This window comes from Ursus arctos, chromosome X (genome assembly GCF_023065955.2).
Source record: "Ursus arctos isolate Adak ecotype North America chromosome X, UrsArc2.0, whole genome shotgun sequence".
Taxonomy (NCBI): domain Eukaryota; kingdom Metazoa; phylum Chordata; class Mammalia; order Carnivora; family Ursidae; genus Ursus; species Ursus arctos.
The window spans coordinates 17,433,544-17,457,031 of record NC_079873.1 but is presented as its reverse complement, the minus strand read 5'-3'; the positions used below and the strand labels follow the sequence as shown (position 1 = coordinate 17,457,031).

The 23,488-nt window shown below is 38.4% G+C and overlaps 2 protein-coding genes across 8 annotated transcripts in view; both read right to left on the bottom strand.

The window, feature by feature from the left end:
• MBTPS2 (membrane bound transcription factor peptidase, site 2) overlaps window positions 1-23,488 on the bottom strand; it is an 80,509-nt gene that overhangs the window by 42,070 nt on the left and 14,951 nt on the right. For 5 of the 7 annotated variants that reach the window (XR_008958796.1, XR_008958797.1, XR_007188311.2 and 2 more), the window contains exons 6-11: window positions 14,636-14,754; window positions 13,564-13,744; window positions 7,278-7,372; window positions 6,719-6,914; window positions 5,213-5,288; window positions 3,083-3,682 (exon numbers count right to left, since the gene is read on the bottom strand). Coding sequence is in view for 1 of the 7 variants with exons in the window: in XM_026480195.4 (XP_026335980.1) it covers window positions 3,460-3,682; window positions 5,213-5,288; window positions 6,719-6,914; window positions 7,278-7,372; window positions 13,564-13,744; window positions 14,636-14,754 (890 nt within the window). In the remaining 6 variants the exon portion in view is untranslated. Of the gene's footprint in view, window positions 1-772; window positions 3,683-5,212; window positions 5,289-6,718; window positions 6,915-7,277; window positions 7,373-13,563; window positions 13,745-14,635; window positions 14,755-23,488 lie in introns of those variants that run through there. The other 2 variants (XR_003311837.4, XM_026480195.4) reach the window with 2 other exon arrangements.
• On the bottom strand, window positions 14,761-23,486 carry YY2 (YY2 transcription factor). The gene has a single exon (XM_026480196.4). It carries the CDS (start codon window positions 21,174-21,176, stop codon window positions 19,842-19,844), a length of 1,335 nt encoding a protein of 444 aa, XP_026335981.2. The 5' UTR covers window positions 21,177-23,486; the 3' UTR covers window positions 14,761-19,841.

The following is a 23,488-nucleotide window of genomic DNA, read 5'->3' as shown; positions in this document are numbered from 1 at the left end:
GAGTAGAATGATGCTTGCAAATCAGGATTTGGGCTAAATTTCCAGCCTATTTTATCTGGCCTTTAAGTAATCTAGAAGGAGAATATGTGCCCGTGTGTGTGTGGGGGGGGAGTAGAGCGAGAAAGAGAGTGGGAGGGGATGAGAGAGAAAGAGAGGGAGGGAGAGAGATTGAGGCTGGCTCTGTGGACGAGGAAGTGCTAGAGCAAAAGGTCAAGACGAACCAAATGTCAGAGTTGAAATACTTTTCCATGAACTCCTAAGAAATAGACTAACTTAGAGAAGACCTCTGTCAGGCACTACTAAAAGGAAACGTGATAGTCCTCTTTCTTCATCCATAAACAGGCCATTTCCAAAACAGTAGTGAGAGCACAGGTATCTTATTTAAAAAAGACTTCTTTCAGGGCACCTGGGTGGCTCAGTCAGTTAAGCATCTGCCTTCGGCTCAGGTCATCATCCCAGGGTCCTGGGATTGAGCCCCACATCAGGCTCCCTGCTCAGTGGGAAGCCTGCTTCTCCCTCTCCCCACTGCTTGTGCTCTCTCTCGCTATCTCGCTCTCTCTCAAAAAATAAATACAATCTTAAAAAAAAAAAGACTTCTTTCTGTGGCCTGTAACAAATTTCATATAAGGACTGAGTGAAAACTGAAGGTTGCTTTTAGAAAGAAGAATTTAAAAACAACAAAGATCATATTGTATGTAAAGGGAACAATTTTGATAGAAAAGAATACAGTTTTTTAAAGAAAGACAACACATAGGTATGATAAAACATAGAGTGCTGGTACACAATTATTCTTTTATTGCTAAACATCAAATGCCAGCAACTATGGTAGCTTCAAATTGAATACTAAGAATGAATTACAGCACAGTCGAAAGATCTGAAGAAAAAAAGACCTGTGCACTATTAATTAGTATGTGGACATTCAATAAATACTACAGGACAAACTGAAGACTGACAGCCATGTATCCATGAACTGCTTGTTTAAGACTTGCTGTTAGAATAGATGACAATGACCCTGTAAGAGTGATTATCAAAAGGTCAAGTTTAACCGCATGTCTTTTCAAACTGAGATGAAAAGAATATATACGTTCTTTACACAGTCTAGGTGATTTAAAAAAACCTTTGAAAATGTAAACAATGTAGAGTAGGAACACTGAAAATAAAGTTGTACTGTTGAACACTGTGACAACACAGAAAGCACATTTTCTTCAAATCCTCAAAGTAATTCATTTTTCTAATTGCTCTACAGTAATGAAAATGGATTTTCATATAGATGATAATATACTAGGGACACAAAGGCCTTCCAAGTTATTTTTTTGTTAACATATATTTACAGTAAATATTCAATAATACTATTCATAGTTTACTTAAATAGAAACATGCTTTCCTAATCCATAAATAACAGTATTCATCATCCATTCAACCACGTTTATTAAGTATTTATGATGTCTCATGCACTGTGCCAGGGATGCAAAGATGAGTATGGCACGGTCCTTGCTCTAGAAGTACCCACAGTCAAGCTGAAGAGACAACAGGAACATTACCTTTCTTACACGATGAGACCATTTCTATAAAAATGTGACTGATCTGCTCATTATCTTTATAAGAGTTATTCTCAAATCCTGACCCTATGGAGAGACCAAGATGTTCAAATGCTACAAGAAAATGAGGTGTTCGGTTGTTTTTTTTTTTTTTTTTCCACCCAGAAAAAGAAGTTAATGGGTAGGGTTTCCTCTATTAAAATTTTTTTCTCGGTTTTAAAAAACTGATCTGCACATATACAACATGTTCATTAGTAAACTGCATAGTTCATGTAATCGAATTAATTATGCAAGTCTTTCATGGCATTCCCCAAGCTCTACTGTCTGAACAGGTCTGAGCTCTCTGCTAACAGACTTTGATCCTGAATGACTATCTACTTAAGAATATAACAACCACCTTTTTTCTGGGATAAACGAGTAACTTGCATGGTTTTAGTAGTGGTAATAACGGATGACCTCAAGTCATTAATAAAATCTTAACATTATACTCAATAAATAATTTCTATTTAAGAAGGCAGGCAAACTTGCAATACAGTCTAAAGAGTTTCTTAAAAATGATTAAAAACCTTTATTGCCTGAAGAGCAGCTCAACGATCAGAAAAAGGTGAACCCCACAGAATGCCTCACTTAGTGAAAAAGTTGGGTACACGGTTATTAATGTTTTTGAGTGTATGAAGGAAACACATATTTTTCATCAAAGAACAGCACACTTGGATACTTAGAAGACCAAGAGCTTCACAGTGGCCTGTTGACTTCCTGGATCTTCCAGGGCTCCATCTCCAGTCCAAAAGACCTTGAACTACTCAGGGCTTTTTTGGGCTCAAGAGTCAGTTCCCAGGCTCTGGCAAATCCACATCTGTACTCATGTGTAGCCATTCTCAGTGTTTTACCAAGTCTTCCGTGGACCCATAGAGGTAGCTTAGGGGAAAGATGGAAAGCAAGGACTAGGTGTTTAATTACTCAATACAGAGAAACATGGAAGCTGCTGGTGAGGACACAGTATGGTTGAGAGCTTAAGGTAGTTGCTCCTTGAGGACAGGAACCCAGGACCTAGGCCCCAGATAACCCCAGCAGCACAAGAGAAAATGTCTACCCTGGAAGGGTTCCGAGCTTCAAAGCTTTGTAGAGAACGGTAACCAGGATTGCAGCAGATCTGTCTTGTGATCTGTTAGAAGACCAGGCTCAGTTCTGATGCTCAACTTTAACTTCCTCAGCTCACATGCTGCAAGCGGAAGATATTTCTTGTAGCTCACTCTGAATGTCAAGGCTAGTGCTGCTTTATGAGGGTATGGGGACACATTATCAAGAGGCAACTCTTGTGGGGCAAAGCATGTGTCATTGTATGCCCTACTTCCCACTTTGTTCACTTATTTGGTATCATTTGACAAAGATTTTCCCTTTCATGTCAGCAGATTCTTTTATAGAATTTTATTAACTGTAATCAGACCTCAGTTGTCAGAGTACAAAATAATATACCAATAAATCTTAAAATACTTTTCAAAACAAGAAAAAGGACAAGCAATATAGGCCAAGAAAATGCTCACCCTTCCACTTGGCCAGAGTCTGGTCTTCTTCAAATCTGGATTAATGACGCTTTTTCAAAAAGTTTTTCCTGATTAATTCCACCCAATTCTGTTCTCCTTTACACTACTGCAATATGATATGTAGTCACACAAAATGGTTTAACATGAATTTTCACTTGTTTAGAAATTGTTCCACCAGCATCTGAAGTTTGTTAAGTTCAGTCTTTAAAAGTAGGGTGTAGTCAGGGACTGTGCCTTTCATTTCTTCTGTTTATCCCCTATCCCAGAGTTTGGATATTCTGATATAGGAGGAGCTTAAAGTTGTTGGTTAAAATGTAATTTTAAGGAAATGCTTTCTATTTCATACGAAGTATCATTCTGCAAGATGAGTGCAAATATTACCGTGCTGTAACCATCCACAGTCCCAGGGTCACGTTGGCAGCCAAAAGTACACTACCACCAAGCAAGATGAAAAATCCTATCAGATCTTTGATATCATTGTCTCCAATCACTGAGGTAAGGGTAGCATCTAGAAAAGAGTTTAAAATCCACTGACCATCCAAAGCAAAGCAGGGCACTGCATTAACAATAGCCAGAGCTCCTGAGAGGGAAATCAGGTACCTGGTTAAAATCGGTTAAGGAGCTGACGTGAAATCTGAGTGGAAACCACGTATCTAGTAGTCAGAAGAAGATATTTTACTAAGACTGCATTTGAGATTATAGTTGACTTCCCTCCTTTTTTTAAATTTCTGCCTTCTAGTACAGGATACTCTTTCTTCGATCCTGGTATTTATTTATTTATAAAAAGACTTATTTATTTATTTTAGAGAGAGTGAGCGAGTGAGTGTGGGTGAGCGGAGGGGAGGGGGGGGGAGGGAGGGAGAGAGAGAGAGAGAGAGAGAGAGAGAGAGAATCCTGAAGCTGACTTCCTGCTGAGCAAGGAGCCCCATGAGGGGCTCGATCCCACAACCCTGAGACCATGACCTGAGCCAAAACCAAGAGCTGGCCACTCAACTGACTGAGCCAACCAGGCACCCCAGATCCCTACAATTCAAACAAATTATTTATATTATTTCAAAGCTCAAAAACCTTGACTAGAAAAATAAAGGCCAACCATTTGTAAACTAAGGCAATCTGTAACAAACTCAAGAGGAAGACTGAGTCTTCGTAATCCTTTAATGACACAAGGAGGGAAAGGAATGTGGAAGCAATTAGAAATAAGGGACAATTACTTTTTGATCCTTAAAAAGTATTAACTTATCTTAGGAAACAAAGATTTTGGCCTCTTCAACTCTATTTTACTATTATCTATAAGGTTGTAGTATAAATATAACATAACTCTATATTATTATCATCTATAAGCTTATGTCTATCATAAATCTCTGAGACAAAGCTGTAATCTACAAGGTACAATCTTGATTGTACATATTTTTCAGTAACTGCCTATTTGTTTTTCACTTTAATTTTTTTGTAAATTATTAAGGAAATGAAAATGATTTAAAAGCAACAAAAATATGTATTGTGCACCTGAAACTGATATAACGCTGTAATGTTAACTATACTGGAATTTAAAAAAAATGAAAAAGATCCATGCTTAGAAATAAACTTAAAATCTAGAAAGTAAAAAAAAGTCACAAAAATAACCCTTACAAACTGCTCGGTTTGTTCAGATTCTTCATAATGATGAATTTTAAAAAATCAAGTTTTATATTCAAACAGAATATGCTAAAGAACACAAGATTTTGTCCTCTGAATTGCTAATAGTGGAAACCAGTTCGATCTCCCTTACTCATTCCTCCATTCAGCCAGAGTTAACAGGTTCAGAAGGGGCAGAATTCATCACTGGTAGTAACTGAAGTTCTCATTCTTTATAAACTTACTACAGGGTCTTAGATCTGTAAATTCAACTCTCAATTTATAGTCTGGGCTCCCTTCCTTCCATATCTTAACTTTTCTCCTTCCCCGATGGATCTCTCTCCCGTGAATTCTTCCCTCCTAAGTACAATCTGATCTTTTTCAACTTTAAAGTCTCCTTTTTAGTTGTTAGCAATCAACTGATACTTGTGAGGTCTATGTATGCTCTATTCAAGGTAAGCCCGATCACGTTCCAAGTAACACTTTTAAAAACATTCTTCACACCAGAAAGGATACTTGACAAATGTCTCCACAACCACAGGCAGATCTATGCTTAGAAAGTTGAAACGTGGGATAAAACTGGTGATGCTCACTAAAAAGGAAAAACAGGGAATAATGAATATTGTTCATACAGATAAGCAACAACATGTAAACATTTTTCCATATGGCCAAAAATTAGGCTACCCTATTAAGTTGGATAAGAAAGCCTTTCCCAAACATATGCAGGCAGCCTATATGCCCCACATATAAAAACAACTATTCTAGAACACCTAATAAATATAGTGGAATACAGAAATTCATGTCCCAGTGTGTACTTATATTTGGAGGCAAGAATGAGACAAAACTGACTATATACCAAGTATGACTACCAAATACAGAGACTGACTTAAAAACCATGCCAGAATTTATCAAGAGTCCTTATCCTTCAAAAAGGTATAACCTTAAGATCACATTCATTCTAACTATTAATAAATATGAATGACCCAGGTTGTATCTCAGGATATGACTATGAAGCAATGGGAGAACCTTTTAAAAAGTAACATAAAATCTACATGTTCATCAGCTGATGAATAAATAAAAACATGGTATGCCCAAAGAATGGAATATTTGGCTACAAAAAAGGACATACTGACACATGCTACAACATGGATGAAACTTAAAGACATTATGCTAAGTGAAAGTAGGCAGTCACAAAATATTCTACGTATATGAAATGTGCAGGACAGGCAAACTTATAGAAAGAGTAAGTAGGTTAGTGGTTGCCAAGAGGTGGTGGTGGTGGGGTTGGGGAGAAATGAGAACTTAATGGATATGGGGTTTCTTTTTGGGGGTGATGAAAATATTCTAGAACTAGATTGTGGTGATAGTTGCACAACTCTGAATACATTAAAAACTCTTTAATTGTACACTTTAAAAGGGTCAAATATATGGTATGTGAATTATATTTCAATACAACTGTTATAAAAAAAGGAACTTAAAAAATTCTTGTACAACAAAATGAGTTGGACCATATGATCTTCGGCCATATGGAGAAGCTATCCATTTAGTCCAATCATGTAGCCACTGTTAAAACAATTATGCTGGCCCCGTTTTGAAAATTATGTTCATATGAAAGTTTTGTGTTATACACAAATTATGGTCCTAGCATGATGACTCCTGGCATTATCTGGGGTATGTTGCTCTTGCCATACATACTCTTGGTTTTGGGAGCTTGGACAGATTTAATAAATTCTCAGAGAACATCTGAGAGATCATCTATGTGACTTGGGCATAAATGGTGGTGAAAAGAAAATATATCACTCTCCGTAGGCAGACATGGGATTCAGCTCCATCTCGCTTCATAAAGTCAGATTATTTTCCTAATGGCAAATTTCATATAACACTTAAGAACAAGTCAATAAGACTTTGAAAAGTCACATTTATAATAAATAAAATTAACACAGGATTTGTCCTGAGTTTCTACCATGAAGAATATATGCCATCTTAATGATTTTCTGAGGGTCGACCACAATGAATACTTACCTGTGTAGTGAAGGTGCAGTGGATGGCCTACATACAACATATCAATTTGAGGTGGATGTTTCACTTTTATTAAGCGAGTATGAGTTTCCAAAGAAGGTATTATACAGAAACTTGAACTTGAACTTTTTTTACAATCTTTATTAGTTCTACAAACTTGCGTGGCTTCAACTGCTTTCCGGGCAGGTAAGCATGTGTGCTATGAACAAAATATTAATTAGTCAATACTAAAAATAATTTACTAACAAGAAAACCAGAAGTCACAGCTCTTTAATATCTTGCATGTCACAGAGCATATAAAGAACAAAATTCACATAGAAGAAATGCCATTTATGTGCACCTATTATAAATTAGACTCAAGTATTCCACTTTGGCCAAATAAGATATTACACCTATAAATTGTTAAAGATTCTCAGATGAAATGTGACAAGTGACATGTAGAAATTTTAATAAAATGCCACAAAGCTAAAGGGAAAAGTTTTCATAGATTCCATTTTAGTTCTATATGATTATTTTGTAAAAATTAAATCAGACAAGCAAGACTGCTTCAGGGACAACTCACCAAACGCTTATTAAAGTTATTTCTGTAGGAAAAGCACACATCTGTGAGGCTGTGATTGTTACAGCATTCAGTTGAACCATCTAGCCGTTTGTATGCTAAAGAGAAATAATTTATTAGAATCTGTTATACAGAAGTACATTCGTAATAAAAATTTTGCTTTCAAGACAAAAAGGGTAAGTAAAATGCACATGAATTTGGAAAAAACTGTATGATTCAGAGTTCAGTTTGGCAGGCTACTTGCTGCAGTGATTTTATGGTACACAAAAGGACATGATATTACAAAAAGAGATGTGTCCAGTTTGGAATCAAGCAGCAGCACTTACCTAGGTTACCTGTCTTCACATAAACTTACTTACAAATAAAACTGGAGTTCTAGGGTCTCAGTAGGTTTTACAATAACTCCAGCAGGTCAAGCACAAATACTTAATCCTGCACTGTAGTGTTAGCAGAGTGGGCAAGAGGATGCCTAAGAGACTCTCATCCCTAAAATCCCTATTATATCAAATATCTATCTCATCTCCATACTTACCTTGGGGCTTTCCTCATCAGGGCAGCCCAACTTGACCCCAGAGATGTGCAGTAGTTGCCTGCCTACCAGTAATCCAGTTACCATTTTTGGAAGACAATGAGAACAGGGCAACTATTATTCCCATTATTAATTTACTTTTAAAAGTTCTTTGGTAGATTGCCTCACTTGTATCTGGGCAGAATAAGAAAACTGAGTCACTGATACAGGTGGGATAAAAAAATTATTTCCATGTATTTATTTTGGAAGGTTTCCTGCATTCAGCATATCAAACTTGTAAAGCACAAACTGATGTGTAGCAGGGACCAATTAAACTTAGAATCTTATATTCACACTACCATACTCAGATGTGCTAAGGAAGATAGACTCAAGAGCAAAGTTACCACAGAACTACCAAAAAAAAAAAAAAAAGTTCATTTTTTCAGTACCACAAAAAGCTTTTCTATTACAAGAGTGTCTTCAAGTTGATATGCAATGTGATTTTATATGAATTTTGTATTTTTGCCATTGGTTGTTGTTTGTTTTTTAAAAGATTTTTATTTATTTGACAGACAGAGACACAGCGAGAGAAGGAACATAAGCAGGGAGAGTGGGAGAGGGAGAAGCAGGCTTCCCGCTGAGCAGGGAGCCTGATGTGGGGTTCGATCCCAGGATCCTGGGATCATGACCTGAGCGAAGGCAGACGCTTAATGACTGAGCCACCCAGGCGCCCCTTGTTTGTTTTTAAACAGTTTTTTTTAAAGTTTTGTTAATTTAAGTGATCTCTACACCCAAATCTCTACTGACTGAGCCAGCCAGGCACCCCGAAACAGTTTTTTTTTTTTTTAACTAGGTTATTTGAGGGATGCCTGGGTGACTCAGTCCATTAAGTGTCCAACTCTTGATCTCAGCTCAGGTCTTGATCTCAAGGGTTGTGAGTTCAAGCCCTGCATTGGGCTCTACGCCCAGTGAGGAGCCCGCTAGGAGAAGAAGAAGGAGAAGGAGAAGGAGAAGGAGAAGAAGAAGAAGAAGAAGAAGAAGAAGAAGAACTAGGTTATTTGAGGAAGACATCTTGTATTGGTTAGACTGTCACTATCTCTCCTTGGCCAACACAAAACGAAGAACAAAACAAAGATGAAACAAAATAGCTGATAAATCAGTTTCTCCTCTGCATTGCTTGGCTATGTGGGTAGCTTTGTTTTTTTTCTTAGCATAACTGACTAGGTATTTAAATTTTGGATGATGAGTTGTCTTTGAAATATGAAAGCAAACTGTGAATATCTAATGGCACAAAAAAACCTGTGCCTGTAATCATTCATCAGACCTCATCGTAAAGTATAAGGTAAAAAGTTGTTTAGGATTATTTTTTTTTACCAAGTCAGGCTTCAATTTCAGTGTTCTCTCTGATCAGTTGCCAAGTCCCACCAATTTTAACTTCCTTATTATTTTTCTCCCTATATATTCCCATTTGAGTGTAGATTCTATCTTCTTCTCATCTGACCCATTTGAAGAATCCTAGTAAGCCGTTTGCTCACCAGCTAGCTAGCATATGCAAGCTTTTCCTACACACTGAATGCTTCAGACTAACCTTCCAACGTAGTACTATAAGAATGTAACTCCTCTAATCCAAAACTTCCAAAGATTGCACTGTTGCCAAATAATGTCTAAATTCCATAGACTAAAATAGAATAGAGAGACTTTGGTTCTTTTATCACCTTATCTCATACTATTATCTTGCTGAAGCAAATTACTAGCAGTTCCCTGACCACTTTCTAGTCTATGGTACCAAGGTTCATTTCTATCTTGGCCTCCTGAAATTAAACTCACTGTTGAGGCCCAGCTCAAGGGCTGCTGCTATGAAACCTGCCCTCATCTTCTCAGTCAAGACTGATTGCCACCAACTCCCATAACTCCCACCAATTCCTGTCATTACCTACAGTTAACCTTGTACCATAATAATATGGGCATGGTCTGTTTTTTTTTTAAGTTTTTATTTAAATTCTAATTGGTTAACATACAGTGTAATATTAGTTTCAGGGGTATAATGTAGTGATTCAACACTTCCATGTATCACCCAGTGCTCATCACAAGTATACTCCTTAATCCCTACCACATGGTCTAAATCTTTGACTAGATTGAGCTCCTTGAGAAAAAAGTTTCTCAGTCTCACATAAGGTGTGTAACTCAATATACACTGAATACATAAATGATGTTCTATGCCATTTGCCTTTGTATTAGTAATTACTTAGAAAATTTACATCTGATGTTTGATCACTAACTTTTCTTAGAGGAATGTATACAACACAATTGAAAGTCAAGAATTTGATACCACTTTTGATACAGCATGTCTGGTAACACAAATGCTTAATGGGGCCAACCAGGAAGCAAATAAATGAAGTGGAGAATGTTTGGAAAAAACAGGAAGTGTTGGGACTGTGATGAATTAGAAAATATATATCCTGCTTTAAGGGGTTAGCAACCAGGCTACTCGACTTGGGGCCCTGATTCCACAGATCATCCATTTTATTACAAAAGAAATCTGAAATCTGGATTTTCATGTGAAACCTCTTGAATTTTAATTATTGGCATCTAATTGATATTAAAAAAAAATACCATGCAAGCCAAACCAAATACATCTGCTGAAGTTGAACTTGGCCTCTGGGCTACCACCAATTTCTCTAACCAAAACATAAACCCATGGCTGTGGCCATTCTGACAAGTTTAAATACCTCCTGACAAACAGAATTTTCCAATAAAGAGTTAAATATTTTGCTGCAATTTGAGAAGTAAAATTGCTATTTCTCTGTTTATCCATTAAAAAAAAGTTGTAGTTCTAAAAAACTATTTTAGAATCTTTTCTACTGGGTCACATTTAAGGACAAGTTGCTAAGCCAATTTCTGTAACTCAATTCTTAACCTGTAAGAAGGGGATGCCACAGACAATTTTCACATTAGTGTACATACTTTCATTAAGCATGAGAGGCCGATCCAATTCTACTTTAGAACGAGCGCTCAAGACTGCATTGAGAGGTCCCAGAGGCATTCATAGGTTGAATTTAACTCTAGAAGATTAGAATTGTTCCTGAAATCTCCTCAGTCTGGGAGACAATTAGGTAATTCAAGAACAAATCAGTTTCAGGATTCTACCATAGGGAGAACCTGCATATTCTGAATATACCCTAAGATGGGCCTCAACATAGTTGTAGAAATAGTCCAGCTTCCAGCGAATAGTCTAGACCAGAGGTTTATTATATTTTAAATTAAAAAAAATAACCTCTACACTTAACATGGGGCTCAAACTTAACAACCCTGAGATCAAGAGTCGCACGCTCCACCGGCTGAACCAGCCAGGTGCCCCTCCAGAGGTTAATTTTAGAATAAGGCTGGAAAGAAGAGACTTTTTCAATCTATAATTCATAGTCCCACTACTTTCTATATTACTAAAATGAACTGAACAATTTTCTTACTCTAGCTTACTAAATATATAAATGTAGTTAGATCTCCAACACAGGGAGGCAAGCCTAGTTATTTATTCTTAGTTACACAGAATTTATACCAACATCACCTAGTAACCAGTAGTTAAAAAACTAAAAACACACACACACACACAGACACACATTCTCTCTTCAATTCAGGATAGCAAAAAAACTTTGGATCATAACTTGATGTTCACAATGGGAAAACAGATACTTTACTCCAAACATTAAAGAAGATTTAGGCATAAAAACAATCTGGATACTCAAAATATATGGAAAGCCTCCTTGAAATTTTCCTTTTATTATCTTAAACCAGGTGGGGAAGGGTCTTTTCTCACTTGAGTTAAAGATTTGTAGGACTGGACAGTGTTCTCATTGCCAGGCAGTTACAGGGATATACCCTTGCCTCCTCTGAATAGGAATATAGGCAGTTCAAGGGGGATGTCTGAGTCTGAGATCAAACCTTCATTTTAGGGAGCGGTTGCCTTTAGTATTCAATCTCATGCTCCTGAAAATGTAGTTCAAATGGTGGACTTGCTGGGTACAGTCTTTCTTACTCAAGACAATGCTTTTAGGGGCGCCTGGGTGGCTCAGTCGTTAAGCATCTGCCTTCCGCTCAGGTCATGATCCCAGGGTCCTGGGATTGAGCCCCGCATCAGGCTCCCTGCTCGGCGGGAAACCTGCTTCTCCCTCTCCCACTCCCCCTGCTTGTGTTCCCTCTTTAGCTGCCTCTTTCTCTGTCAAATAAAAAAAAGAAATCTTAAAAAAAAATAAATGATATACACCCCACCATTGTTTCAAGTTCAAAGACACTTAAAAGACATACCATCCAACCTAAACCAACTACGAAAAAAACAATTAGGAAAAAGTGAATGCCAACTACATATTAGGAATTGGTGTTAATTTTCTTAGGTGTGAATAACAGTACTATTATCATGTTTAAAAAGTCATCATATATTAAAGACATGCTAAAGTTCATGGATGAAATGATACAATGCCTGGGATATGCTTTAAAATACTCCCCTAAAAGTGGGCTGATTAGATAAAAAAGCTGGCAAAATGCTAATAATTGCTGAAGCTGGGAGAAGGATGCATGAGATTTCATTTATACTACTTTCTTTTTTTATTTTTTTATTTTATTTATTTAAGTAATCTCTACACCTGATGTGGGGCTCGAACTCACAACCCTGACCAAGATCAAGAGTTGCATGCTCCGGGGCGCCTGGGTGGTGCAGTCCTTTAGCGTCTGCCTTCGGCTCAGGGCGCGATCCTGGTGTTATGAGATCGAGCCCCACATCAGGCTCCTCCGCTATAAGCCTGCCTCTTCCTCTCCCACTCCCCCTGCTTGTGTTCCCTCTCTCGCTGGCTGTCTCTATCTCTGTCAAATAAATAAATAAAATCTTCAAAAAAAAAAAGAGTTGCATGCTCCTTCGGTTGAGAGAGCCAGGCACCCCCATACTACTTTCTTGACTTTTATGTATGTTTGAAAACTTTTTACAATAATAAAAGTTCTTAAAAATGTATCATACATGGAAGATTACATTTGAAAAAAAAATTTAAAAATCAGTTCTTACTACTCTGCCATTCTTTCACACAGTACTTTAGTGAAGTTATTCTTGATTATTTATCATATTTCCTAATCCCAAGTAGATGTGGACAAGCATCCAGGGCACTTCTTGACTTAAAGACATAGTCTGTGAACATAATTTGTGTTTTTCAACACTGACAATAATCTGGGCCCCATGATTTTGTATAAAGATTGGGAGGTTGACTTTTCAGACCTGAAAGAACTCAAAATAAATTTGGCAGCTTCTGAGAATAAACTTGCTTCACCTTGTCACTTGCTACACAGAACAAAAGATCTGACTTCAGAGTGTATTTTCAGATGCCAAAGTGACTTCCTCTAGATGCCTGCCACATAAAATAACTCTACCCCAAATAGCTTTGGATATGACACCACCCATACAGCACAGGGGTATTTAATTACTGGAATTTAATTAACTGGTTATGTTTGAGCTTGAATGCTGACTTAACCCAAGTTCTTCCAAATGAAGAAAGAATTAGATACTAGAATCCTAAAAGTCAAAGAGAATATTATGAAATTAGTTAGAAATCCAACAACAATACATAAATATTAGTACCCAACTTACCAAGAAGAATGTTTCCTAGTTTGGGCCTATTATTACTTTACTAATGTGTTTTAAAGAAATTAGAACAAAATAAATCTATAGACATGGTTTAAGAATTGGTGAATGGCAAGTACTGCTGCTTGAAGCATTATATTATGGTAAAGAAATATACACACCTCTAACTGGGAAGCTTAACTGCTGTAAAGTTGATGCACTAATACAGTAACCAATTTGGGGCTCATAGGCGATGGTATCTAGACATTCATTCCAATCTTGTACATTAGTAACAGGGCAATCCTGTAGATGGGTGACAAGGTCTCCCACAAAAAGGCCTCTGGGTCCAATGGCAGGTGAGTCCTTGAGAAGAGGGTACAACCAAATCAGACAACGTATGAAGACAAGCTATGATTAATCTGACCAAATAATAAAGACAATGAGTTAATTAGGTAGAATATTTTGACTAATACAGAAAATAAGCCAGCTTTGAATCCAAGATGTATAGTCCTAGAACATTAACAAAACGATTACAGTTACTTTTCCAAGATTCGGAATTTTTCATAACTGAAAAAAACCCCACTTGCCAACTATCAAGATTAAAATGATATAGTTTTTCCCAAACTGCTGATAAAAACTTTTTGTGAAAGTAGTCATCAGAATGTCTTCATTATCTTGTATACCCTCAGTGGATAAAATTATAAGATAAGTCCTTATCTAAACACAGTCCCACATAATGCAGACAATACCATCAACACAACGAATATGTGAGCCAGTTGCTCACAAAGGTACTGTTCCTCTTCCGAAGGTCTGAATAGAAGACTTGATGCCATTGTAGTAATTACTGGCTAAGGCAGTGAAATAAAGAGTTGAAGAAATGAACTTAAACTCCTATGAAATGTTCTGGTTGGCTAGCCCAAGTTTCAATCTTCTTACTCAGGAGTAAGGACATCTGACTCAAAAGCACAGTTATAAAAATAAACGGTAAAGGTAAATGATGCATTTTATCAACATGCACATGTAGAAAATCTTGATACTATCTTTGTAACTCAGAAAAGGAACAATTTTAAGTATTTTTAAAAAGCAAATGGGTTTCAAAAAACTTTTTGTTCAACTTAAAAGGATTATATAATTTCTTCAAAAGAAACAACATTCTGCATATGAAAACTTGAATATACGTTCCTAACATAAAATGCTAAGTCTTACATCACAAAATCTGGTAAATGAATGCCCCACATAATCCTCATTATTTACCTCAGCAACTTCAGTGATAAGCACCCCGACTCCAGTGTAGTAAAATGGCAAGAGAATTACAGGGAGGAGCACAAGAGCTAAAATACCAAGGAGTGCAAGGACGAAATTATGCCATATACCTGAAAAGAGAGAGAAAGAAAAAAAGGATTAAGTTCAACCAGGGGCAGGAATGATCTAGGTATCTGGACTTCATAACACCTGGGCATTCTGATAAATTAGTGAAGTAACCAGAAGAAGCTGTGAAGCAGGCAGATCTACTTTAGTACCAAGGAAGGATGTTCAGCTAGAGGCCTCTTCCATTTCAGATACCGAAATGTAAAATGAGCGTGCTAATACCACATTAAGAAGACTGTTTATTAATATGATTTAACATTAGTAGACTCTATATATTCTAATATATATAAAACATAAATAGAATTAATATCTTCTACTCGCTTCAACCTCTTTTCAGAAAATGTATACATTATTAATTGAAGCATACTTGTGATCTTTGAAAAAAATTTCAAAGCTATTCAAATAAAAGTTAAGATGAAATAAAAAACATTCTTGCTGAGCTGGTTTATGGAAATCCCGATGGTACTCGGAAAAAGAGAGTGTTCTAAGAATCAAACTATTATGGAGAGTTAATACTGATGGACCAAACACAGTATCTTACACCATGTCACAGACTATAACCATCTCTATCATATATACAGAGATTTTCCTTCTTTTTCTCTTTCCTTTCCCTCCTTTCTTTCCTTTCCCTTTCCTTCCTTCTTTCCTTTCTCTTCTCTCTTCTTTCTTTCCCTTTCCCTTTTCTCTCTTCTTTCTTCTCCTCTTCTCTTCTCTTTTCCTCTCTTCTCTTCTCTTCTCTTCTCTTCTCTTCTCACTACAGAGAAGGTTAAGGTGAACTCAGTGGTGTGCAGAGGCTGGTCCTACCAGCTTGTCACAGCTGATTGTGTACATCTCTTCCTAATTCCTCCTTCAGGGACTTAGGGTTGGCACCTTGAAATTGGCCAAGGCAGGAGTAAATATACCACAGAAACCAGCAAATGCTACATATGAGAGCTCCTAATTCTCCCCTCCAGAGCCAGGGCTTAAACAATCACTAGCATATCACTAGATATCCCCCCCTTTTTTAAAAGATTTTATTTATTTATTTGACACAGAGAGAGAGACAGCCAGCAAGAGGGAACACAAGCAGGGGGAGTGGGAGAGGAAGAAGCAGGCTCCTAGCAGAGGAGCCTGATGTGGGGCTCGATCCCAGAACGCCGGGATCACGCCCTGAGCCGAAGGCAGACGCTTAACGACTGAGCCACCCAGGCGCCCCGATACCCTTCTTTTCCATACCTATCCTTTCCTTCTTCTACTAGTTCTTCTCATAGGGCAGGGTGGGGGCTCTACTAGCACTCTGAACCTTGCAATTTTTAGTTGTACAAGTCTGCCCCTTGCATTGCAAGATATTTAGCATTCCTGGCTCCCATCCGCTAAATGCCATTAGTACTCTCCCCTCACTGAGGCAACCAAATGCCCCCTATGCGCCACACATTCCAAACATCTCCAGGAAGGTAACAGCACCAGTGGTTGAGAACCAATGTTTTATAACGACAGAAATGGAACCTAAAGGGGTGCCTGGGTGGCTTGGTTGGTTAAGTGTCTGTCTGCCTTCAGCTCAGGTCATGATCCCAGGGTCCTAGGATCGACTTGGGATCAAGCCCCAAGTTGGGCTCCCTGATCAGCGGGGAGTCTGCTTCTCCCTCTGCTTCTTGCCTCTGGCTTGTGCTCTCTCATTCTCTCTTAAATATTTAACAAAATATTTTTTAAAAAAAAGGAACCTAAAGACATTTCCCATACTCACAGGAAGCTGAATATGGCCATATGACTGCTTTGGCTAACAGGACATGAGTGGAAGTGATGGGGCTATCATTGTCCTTATGGCTGGAATGTAGCTATGATGGAGATAAACCTGAGTCCATGACATAGAAGCTGCATGTTGGGATAGTACAGCTTACAAGAGAGAAAGGGCCTGAGTCCTCCAAATAATAGAATTAACATATCAGTGCTGAACTACTTACATTTGGAATGTTTTATTAGAGTTTGAGCCATTGTTATTTTTAGCTATTATAGTCAGATACCTAAGACATGTTTATGTACCTTATTCACACTGTTAAGATATTCTTCCAAATTTTTTTTGAGTGTTGTAAGTTGTTTAATTCCAGAAATATCCAGAGCAAGTCTAGTACAGGACACAGTGGGTAAATAATCTTTTCTGTTCTATACAGAGAGAGATCTTTTAAATACACCAATGATATCAAACTGTTTATTGGAAACTATATTTTGCTTTTCCATGTATGTACTTTGGACTCTCCCCTCATTTGCATATTCATACCTATCCCGTTTCTTATATCCACTACTTTATTAATTTTTCTACATCCATTACTTCACTAATTTATCAGAATACCCAGTTCTTATATCCATTACAGAGCAATCCACATTAAAAAACATACTTATTTATAAGGTTCTCTACTAATGATCATTTAGGCTGTTTTAACTTTTTCATACAATGCTGCAACAAACAGCTTTGCTCATATTGTTATATACCTAATTAAGTGTGCATCTGTGAAGGAATGGAAACGGAATTGTTGGGTCAAAAAAAAAAGTGCATTAAAATTGACTTCCAGGGATGCCTGGGTGGCTCAGTTGGTTAAGAGCCTACCTTTGGCTCAGGTCATGATCTCAGGGTCCTGGGATCGATCCCCGCATCGGGCTCCCTGCTCAACGGGGAACCTGCTTCTCCCTCTCTTTCTGTCCCTGCTTGTGCTGTCAAATAAATAAATAAAATCTTTTTAAAAAAATTGATCTACAGGGGCGCCTGGGTGGCTCAGTCAGTTGAGTGCCTTCGGCTCAGGTTCTGATCCCAAGGTCCTGGGAACGAGCCCTATGTTGCACTCCCTGTTCAGTGGGGAGCTTGCTTCTTCCTCTCCTCCTCGCTTGTGCTCTCTTGTGCTCTCAAATAAAATCTTTAAAAATATTGACCTCCAATGAGTCTGCACTAATGTTCTCATAATTGGCATTTCACTGCCCTGTAAATAACAATGGATGCTACGATAATGTTAGATTTTGCCATCTGTCAGGTTAAAAGTAAAATCTTTTGTGATTTGTCTAAGTATAAACTTGTACATTTTCCATGTTTATTAAAAGACTATTTGTTTTCTGTTGAGAACTATTTCTATCCATCACCTGTTTACTTTTACTAATTTGTATATATTATTATTGAATGTATATTTTGAAAACTTTGGGGTTTTTAAAAGATTTTATTTATTTATTTGAGAGGGAGAGACAGAGATAGTGAGAGAGCAAGAGTGGGGAGGAGAGGGAGAAGCAGGCTCCCAGGAGCCTGGGATCATGACCTGAGCTGAAGGCAGATGCTTTATCTGACCAAGCCACTCAGGCACCCCCGAATTTGGTCCTTTGTAAGAGGTATTACAATTTTTCTTCCAGTTTGTTTTTTGGCTTGGTTTATAGTTTTGCCTACGCAGACATTTGACATTTTGGTGTGGTCAGATTGTTCCTTTGCATTAAGCCTCTCCCAGTTCAAGACTGTAGAAGATGCTCACCTCGTATTTTCTTATATTGCTTTCATAGCTTCATTTAAAAAACAAAATTAAAACAAAAACATTTTTTTGCCCACTGGAATTTACTCTAGTGAAACCAATTTAGGGATATAGCTATAAACCTCCCCCCCAAACTGCTACTCCCAATACAATTTCATAAAATAATCCATCCCCAACATTGATTAGGTTTGCCACTGTTACCACGTGTTAAATTCAGCTTTCCCCCAACTCTTCAGGACGGCAGTCCACGAGGAGAGTTGCACTCTCACCATTTCTCCCTTAACAGGATAATCCCACCACACAACCATAGCACAGACCTTACTGTTTTCTCATCTAAACAGTCAGAGGGGGCACAGAGCAGCACTGCTTTCCTGACTCTCCGGGCACCTTCTTACCTCGTCAGGGATGCAGCTGGTACAATATCACCCCTCTAGATTCCAGATTTGCCCACGATGGCTAAGTGGCAGTAAGGGTAGTAGAAAACACACATTTCCTTTATTTAAACAACCTCTTGTCCATTAATGATTTATTTGTAAGTATACCAAAGGAATCTTTGTTATGACTTTTACTTTTTCTAGAGCAGAGTTTTTTGACAGTCGCACTAGTGGCATTTTAGACCACATAATTCTATGATGTAGGGAACTATCTTGTGCACCGTAGGATGTTTAGCAGGATCCCTAGCCTCTACCCACCAGATGCCAGTAGCACCCTCCCCATTTTCTCTATTTTCTAGCTATGGTATTTATATAGGCAAGTTTTTTTCCTTCTTCAGAAGAGGTATTTTATTTGTTTTTTCTTTTACACAAGATATACATATCAAGTGTTTAAAAGTCAATATATACACAATATATTCTACAACTGAGCACCACTCTCTAACTGAACATGGAAAGAAATTAAACAACAGCACCTGACAGTATTTTGGGGCAAATAAAATGACTAAAATAGATTTAAATTGACTAATACTATTAAATCACATCTAATATTCAATACTATAGAAATCAATGCAGCTAAAAGTTAGGAAAAACGTGTTATCAAAGAATACAACCAAAATGAAGATAGCAAATAAAACCTATATACCTTTTTTTAAACAGGAAAATACTTTACCTACGTATGTAATTGTCATTCTTTTAAAGAAAATCTATTGCAAGCAAAATTATCAACCTTCAGAAAAAACATACAAAGAATTACCAAACATATTCCTAAAAGTATAAATATGAACATTTGGAAAATACAGAACTTTAAAAATTTGTAGGCAATATGTGAACTTCATATTTTAAAAAACCTGAAAAGAAGTCCCGTTTTTATAACAGTTGTATAAAGAACTGTCTTTTGATGTGAGGTTCATAAATTATCCTCCTATTGGGACCAAAATTTACAAAAACACCATATATTTCAAATAGCATTACAAAACAAGATATAGCATCTTAATGTTATATAAAGAAATACTTTTTTTAAATTTTACTTTTTTTTTTACTACTCTATGAAAACATGACCCTTAGATGTGTAAGAATCATTAAAAAAATTATTTCCTAGAAGCAATACACAAGAGAGGCATATTTATTTCCAATCACACTCCTGGAAGACACTTCCCAAGCTTGAGAAGGGTCCTCTCTTTACTGGCTGTTTTTGTTCTTTGCGTGAGTTAAGATATGAGATTTCAGGTTAGTTGACTGAGCGAACTTCTTACTACAACCATCAAACGGGCACACGTAGGGCCTGTCTCCGGTATGGATTCGCACATGTGTACGCAAATTGAAATCCAGGGAAAAGCGTTTTCCGCAGCCCTCAAAGGTGCACTGAAAGGGTTTCTCTCCGGTATGCACCAGTTGATGTCGTTTTAGTTTTGAGTTCTCGACAAAAGCTTTGCCACATTCTGCGCATACGTGGACTCTAGGACCGTGAGTGTGCAGATGTTTCCGCATAGCAGAGTTATCCCTGAACATCTTCACGCAGCCTTTATGAGGACAAGCTATTGTTCTCGGAGCATCTTCTTTGGGTTTTCTTGGCTTCATTTTAGTAAATTCTGCCAGTTGTTTAGGATCTGAGAGATCAATACCAGGTATCCCTTCAGGAGGAAGCTTCTTCCCTGTCATGTACTCTGAATAATCAGGAGCTGAGTTCTCAGTCTGTCCTGTCTCATGGTCTCTTTTCTCGCTTGGGGACCACATGGTGACGGAGAACTCACCCTCTAGGGTTTTGATCTGCACCTGCTTCTGCTCCCATTTCTTGGAGCCCACCTCGGAGCTGCTACTTCCCGCCCGGGGCTCACTGGTGGTGTAATTTTTCTTACCGCTGGCCTTCCTGCTCTGGCTGCTGCGCTTCTTGCTGCGGCTGTAGGTTGACGATGACGCGGAGGCTGACAGGGAAGCCAGGGTCTGCCGGAAGGAGTCGTCTTCATCGACCGGGATGACCATCTGGTCCTCGAAATTATTGTTGGCCTGCAGGTTATCTGACTCGTAGTAGCCCACCACTTCCTCCTGTGTCTGCACCATGATGATTTCCTGGTCGTGGTCCCCTTGGTTCGGGTGGCTGGTAACGAGCGGCTGCAGCGCGATCAGAGGCGGATGGTGGTGGCCACCGTGGACCCAATTGCCGCTGATAATCTCGTACTCCGTGATGGTTTCCATCGCCATTGCCTCCACAGGGACGGTCTCCACAGGGACGGTCTCGACAGGCACGGTCTCGACAGGCACGGTCTCCAAAGGGACGGTCTCGACAGGCACGGTCTCCAAAGGCACGGTCTCGACAGGGACGGTCTCGACAGGGACAGTCTCCACGGGGACATTCTCCACGGGGACGGCCTCCACGGCGACGGCCGCCACGGCGACGGCCGCCACGGGGACAGTCGCTACCGGGACGGTCTCCACCTGGATCTGGTGCAGCTCCACAATATCTGAAAGTACGTCCGAATTTTCTGTGGGGATGTAGAGAGCGTCGTTTGAGGCCATGGCTGAGGGTTCCGCAAAGGCCTTGGCTCCCGGGCAGCGGGTGGGTGACTGGAAGGCTGCGGTAAAGGCTGAGAGAAAAGCGAGAGCGCCAGAGGAAAGCGCGAGCGCCAGAGGCAGGTGTGGGCGGTTGAGCGGCAAGACGCGGAAGACTCGGAAGACGCGGAGGACGCCGAAGACACGGAGGACGCCGAAGACGCGGAGGACGCCGAAGACGCGGAGGACGCCGAAGACGCGGAGGACGCCGAAGACACGGAGGACGCCGAAGACACGGAGGACGCCGAAGACGCCGAAGACACGGAGGACGCCGAAGACGCGGAGGACGCCGAAGACACGGAGGACGCCGAAGACGCCGAAGACACGGAGGACGCCGAAGACACGGAAGACGCGAGTGCTTCTGGGAGGGCCAGGCGCATGCGCCTCCCACTACCTCAACAAATGCATGCTTACGTTCACCCTCACGTGCTCGTGGACGCTCCAGCCCTCACGCACACGTCACCCTCCCCTCCCCACTCCGAACGCCACGCTATTGTTTTTTGAATATTAATTCGGTAGCCAGGTTCTTCGCTGAATTTTTCTATATTTCTGTTGATTTTTTCGTTTCCTTCCCCCACAAAAGTATATAATAATATCTGAAAAAAAGGCTTACTCCTCATATTTTTGATTTTTTCTTCCCTCTTAATGTACTGGCCCACATCTAGAGACCATTTAATAGTATCAGTGATAATTGATAATGGGATTGCTTGTCTCGTCCTTTAATAGGAATGCTTGTTAGTATTATGCCATTAGGAAGTATCCAACTATTTTTACTTTTACTAAGGAAATTTTTGGGTTTTTTTTTTGGCCATTGATGGCTGTTGAATTTTGTTAAATACCCAGCCCGATATCTGCTGAGATGAGGATTTTTTTTTTCCCTAATGATAAATAATGTTTACCACTTTCAAATACATTTCCTATTATTGAGCCATCCTTGCATTGTTTAGATACACCATATGTAGAGTTTCTGGTACTTTACAAGATGCTGTATCACTGTTATATTAGCCTAAATATTTTTTTAAAATTTTCCTTCTCTATGTGATATGGAAAGTTTGTATTAAATTGGAATTAAAAACCAACCTTTTCCTTCAAGATTGGGAAGAATTACAGCTATGAAACTTTCAGGGACATTCTTCATCAACTTTCTTAATTTCTCCTGTTGTAATTAGCCTATTTATATTTTTTTTCTCTCTTCTCTGGAATTTATGCCATTTATATTTTTAAATATCCAAGTTGTTGAAAATTTTTTGCAGGGATGAACAAAGAACACTTTTATAATTGTTTTAATTTTTTCTGCATCAGTTTCATTCCCCAATCTGACTGCAAATTCTGTCTATACATGCTTTTTTGCCATGTATAATCCTTTTTTTCTTCAAAAAACCTCTTGGACTTAAGTTTTTTTTTTTCTTTTCAAATTTATAATTTCCTACCTACATCCTTATTAATTATATTGCTTCTTAACTATTTTATAGTTCTCTTACTTTTTCAGTTGAATGCTTAACTGACTTATTTTCATTTCTTATTTCATTACTGTGTAAGGCAGTGAATTTTCCTTTTAGCAAAAATTTACAACTTATGTCATTATCATTTTTAAATATACTGCAATTAATTGTGTTTTGAACTAAACTGGTCAATTTTTATGTCTCATGGTCACTTGAAAAGAAACTGTCATGATATAGAGTTTGACATTTTATTGAATTTTACTTTACTAATTTGAGTTTTAATGATCTGACTTTTCATACTTACCTGCCATGAACTGAGAGATGAGAAGAGCTACCTTTATTACATTTTTGTTTTTTCCTTGTACTTGCATTTTTTTCATTTTTGTTTTCATGGTTTGTTACTTGATGCAGTGAGTTCACAATGATAACAGTTTCATTGTGGATTACACTCCTTATGATTATTAAGTCACCCCCTATGTCTAACTAACTTAATGTAGTCATAGTTTCTGTTCACATTTGCATGGTATGTCCTGTTCATTTTACTCTCAACCTTTTTAAAATTGTTGTTTTTGAAGACACTGGAATGTAAATTATTTTGCTTTATTACTTCTTAAAAAAAATATTTACGTAATCTCTACACCCAACATGGGGCTCAAACTCACAATGCTGAGCTCAAGAGTCGCATGCTCCTAAGACTGAGTCAGCCCAGAGCCCCTTGCTTTATTACTTTTAACTAAGAGTCTTACAAACTGAATTTATCAACCAAAAGGTGAGATGTTTTCATTTGTGATGTGAATACTTTCCATTATGATGCACATATGAACAAAGAAATTTAAG

Coding starts and splice junctions, on each gene's coding strand:
- YY2 (XM_026480196.4), bottom strand. CDS start 21,176: ATGGCCTCAAACGACGCTCTCTACATCCCCACAGAAAATTCGGACGTA.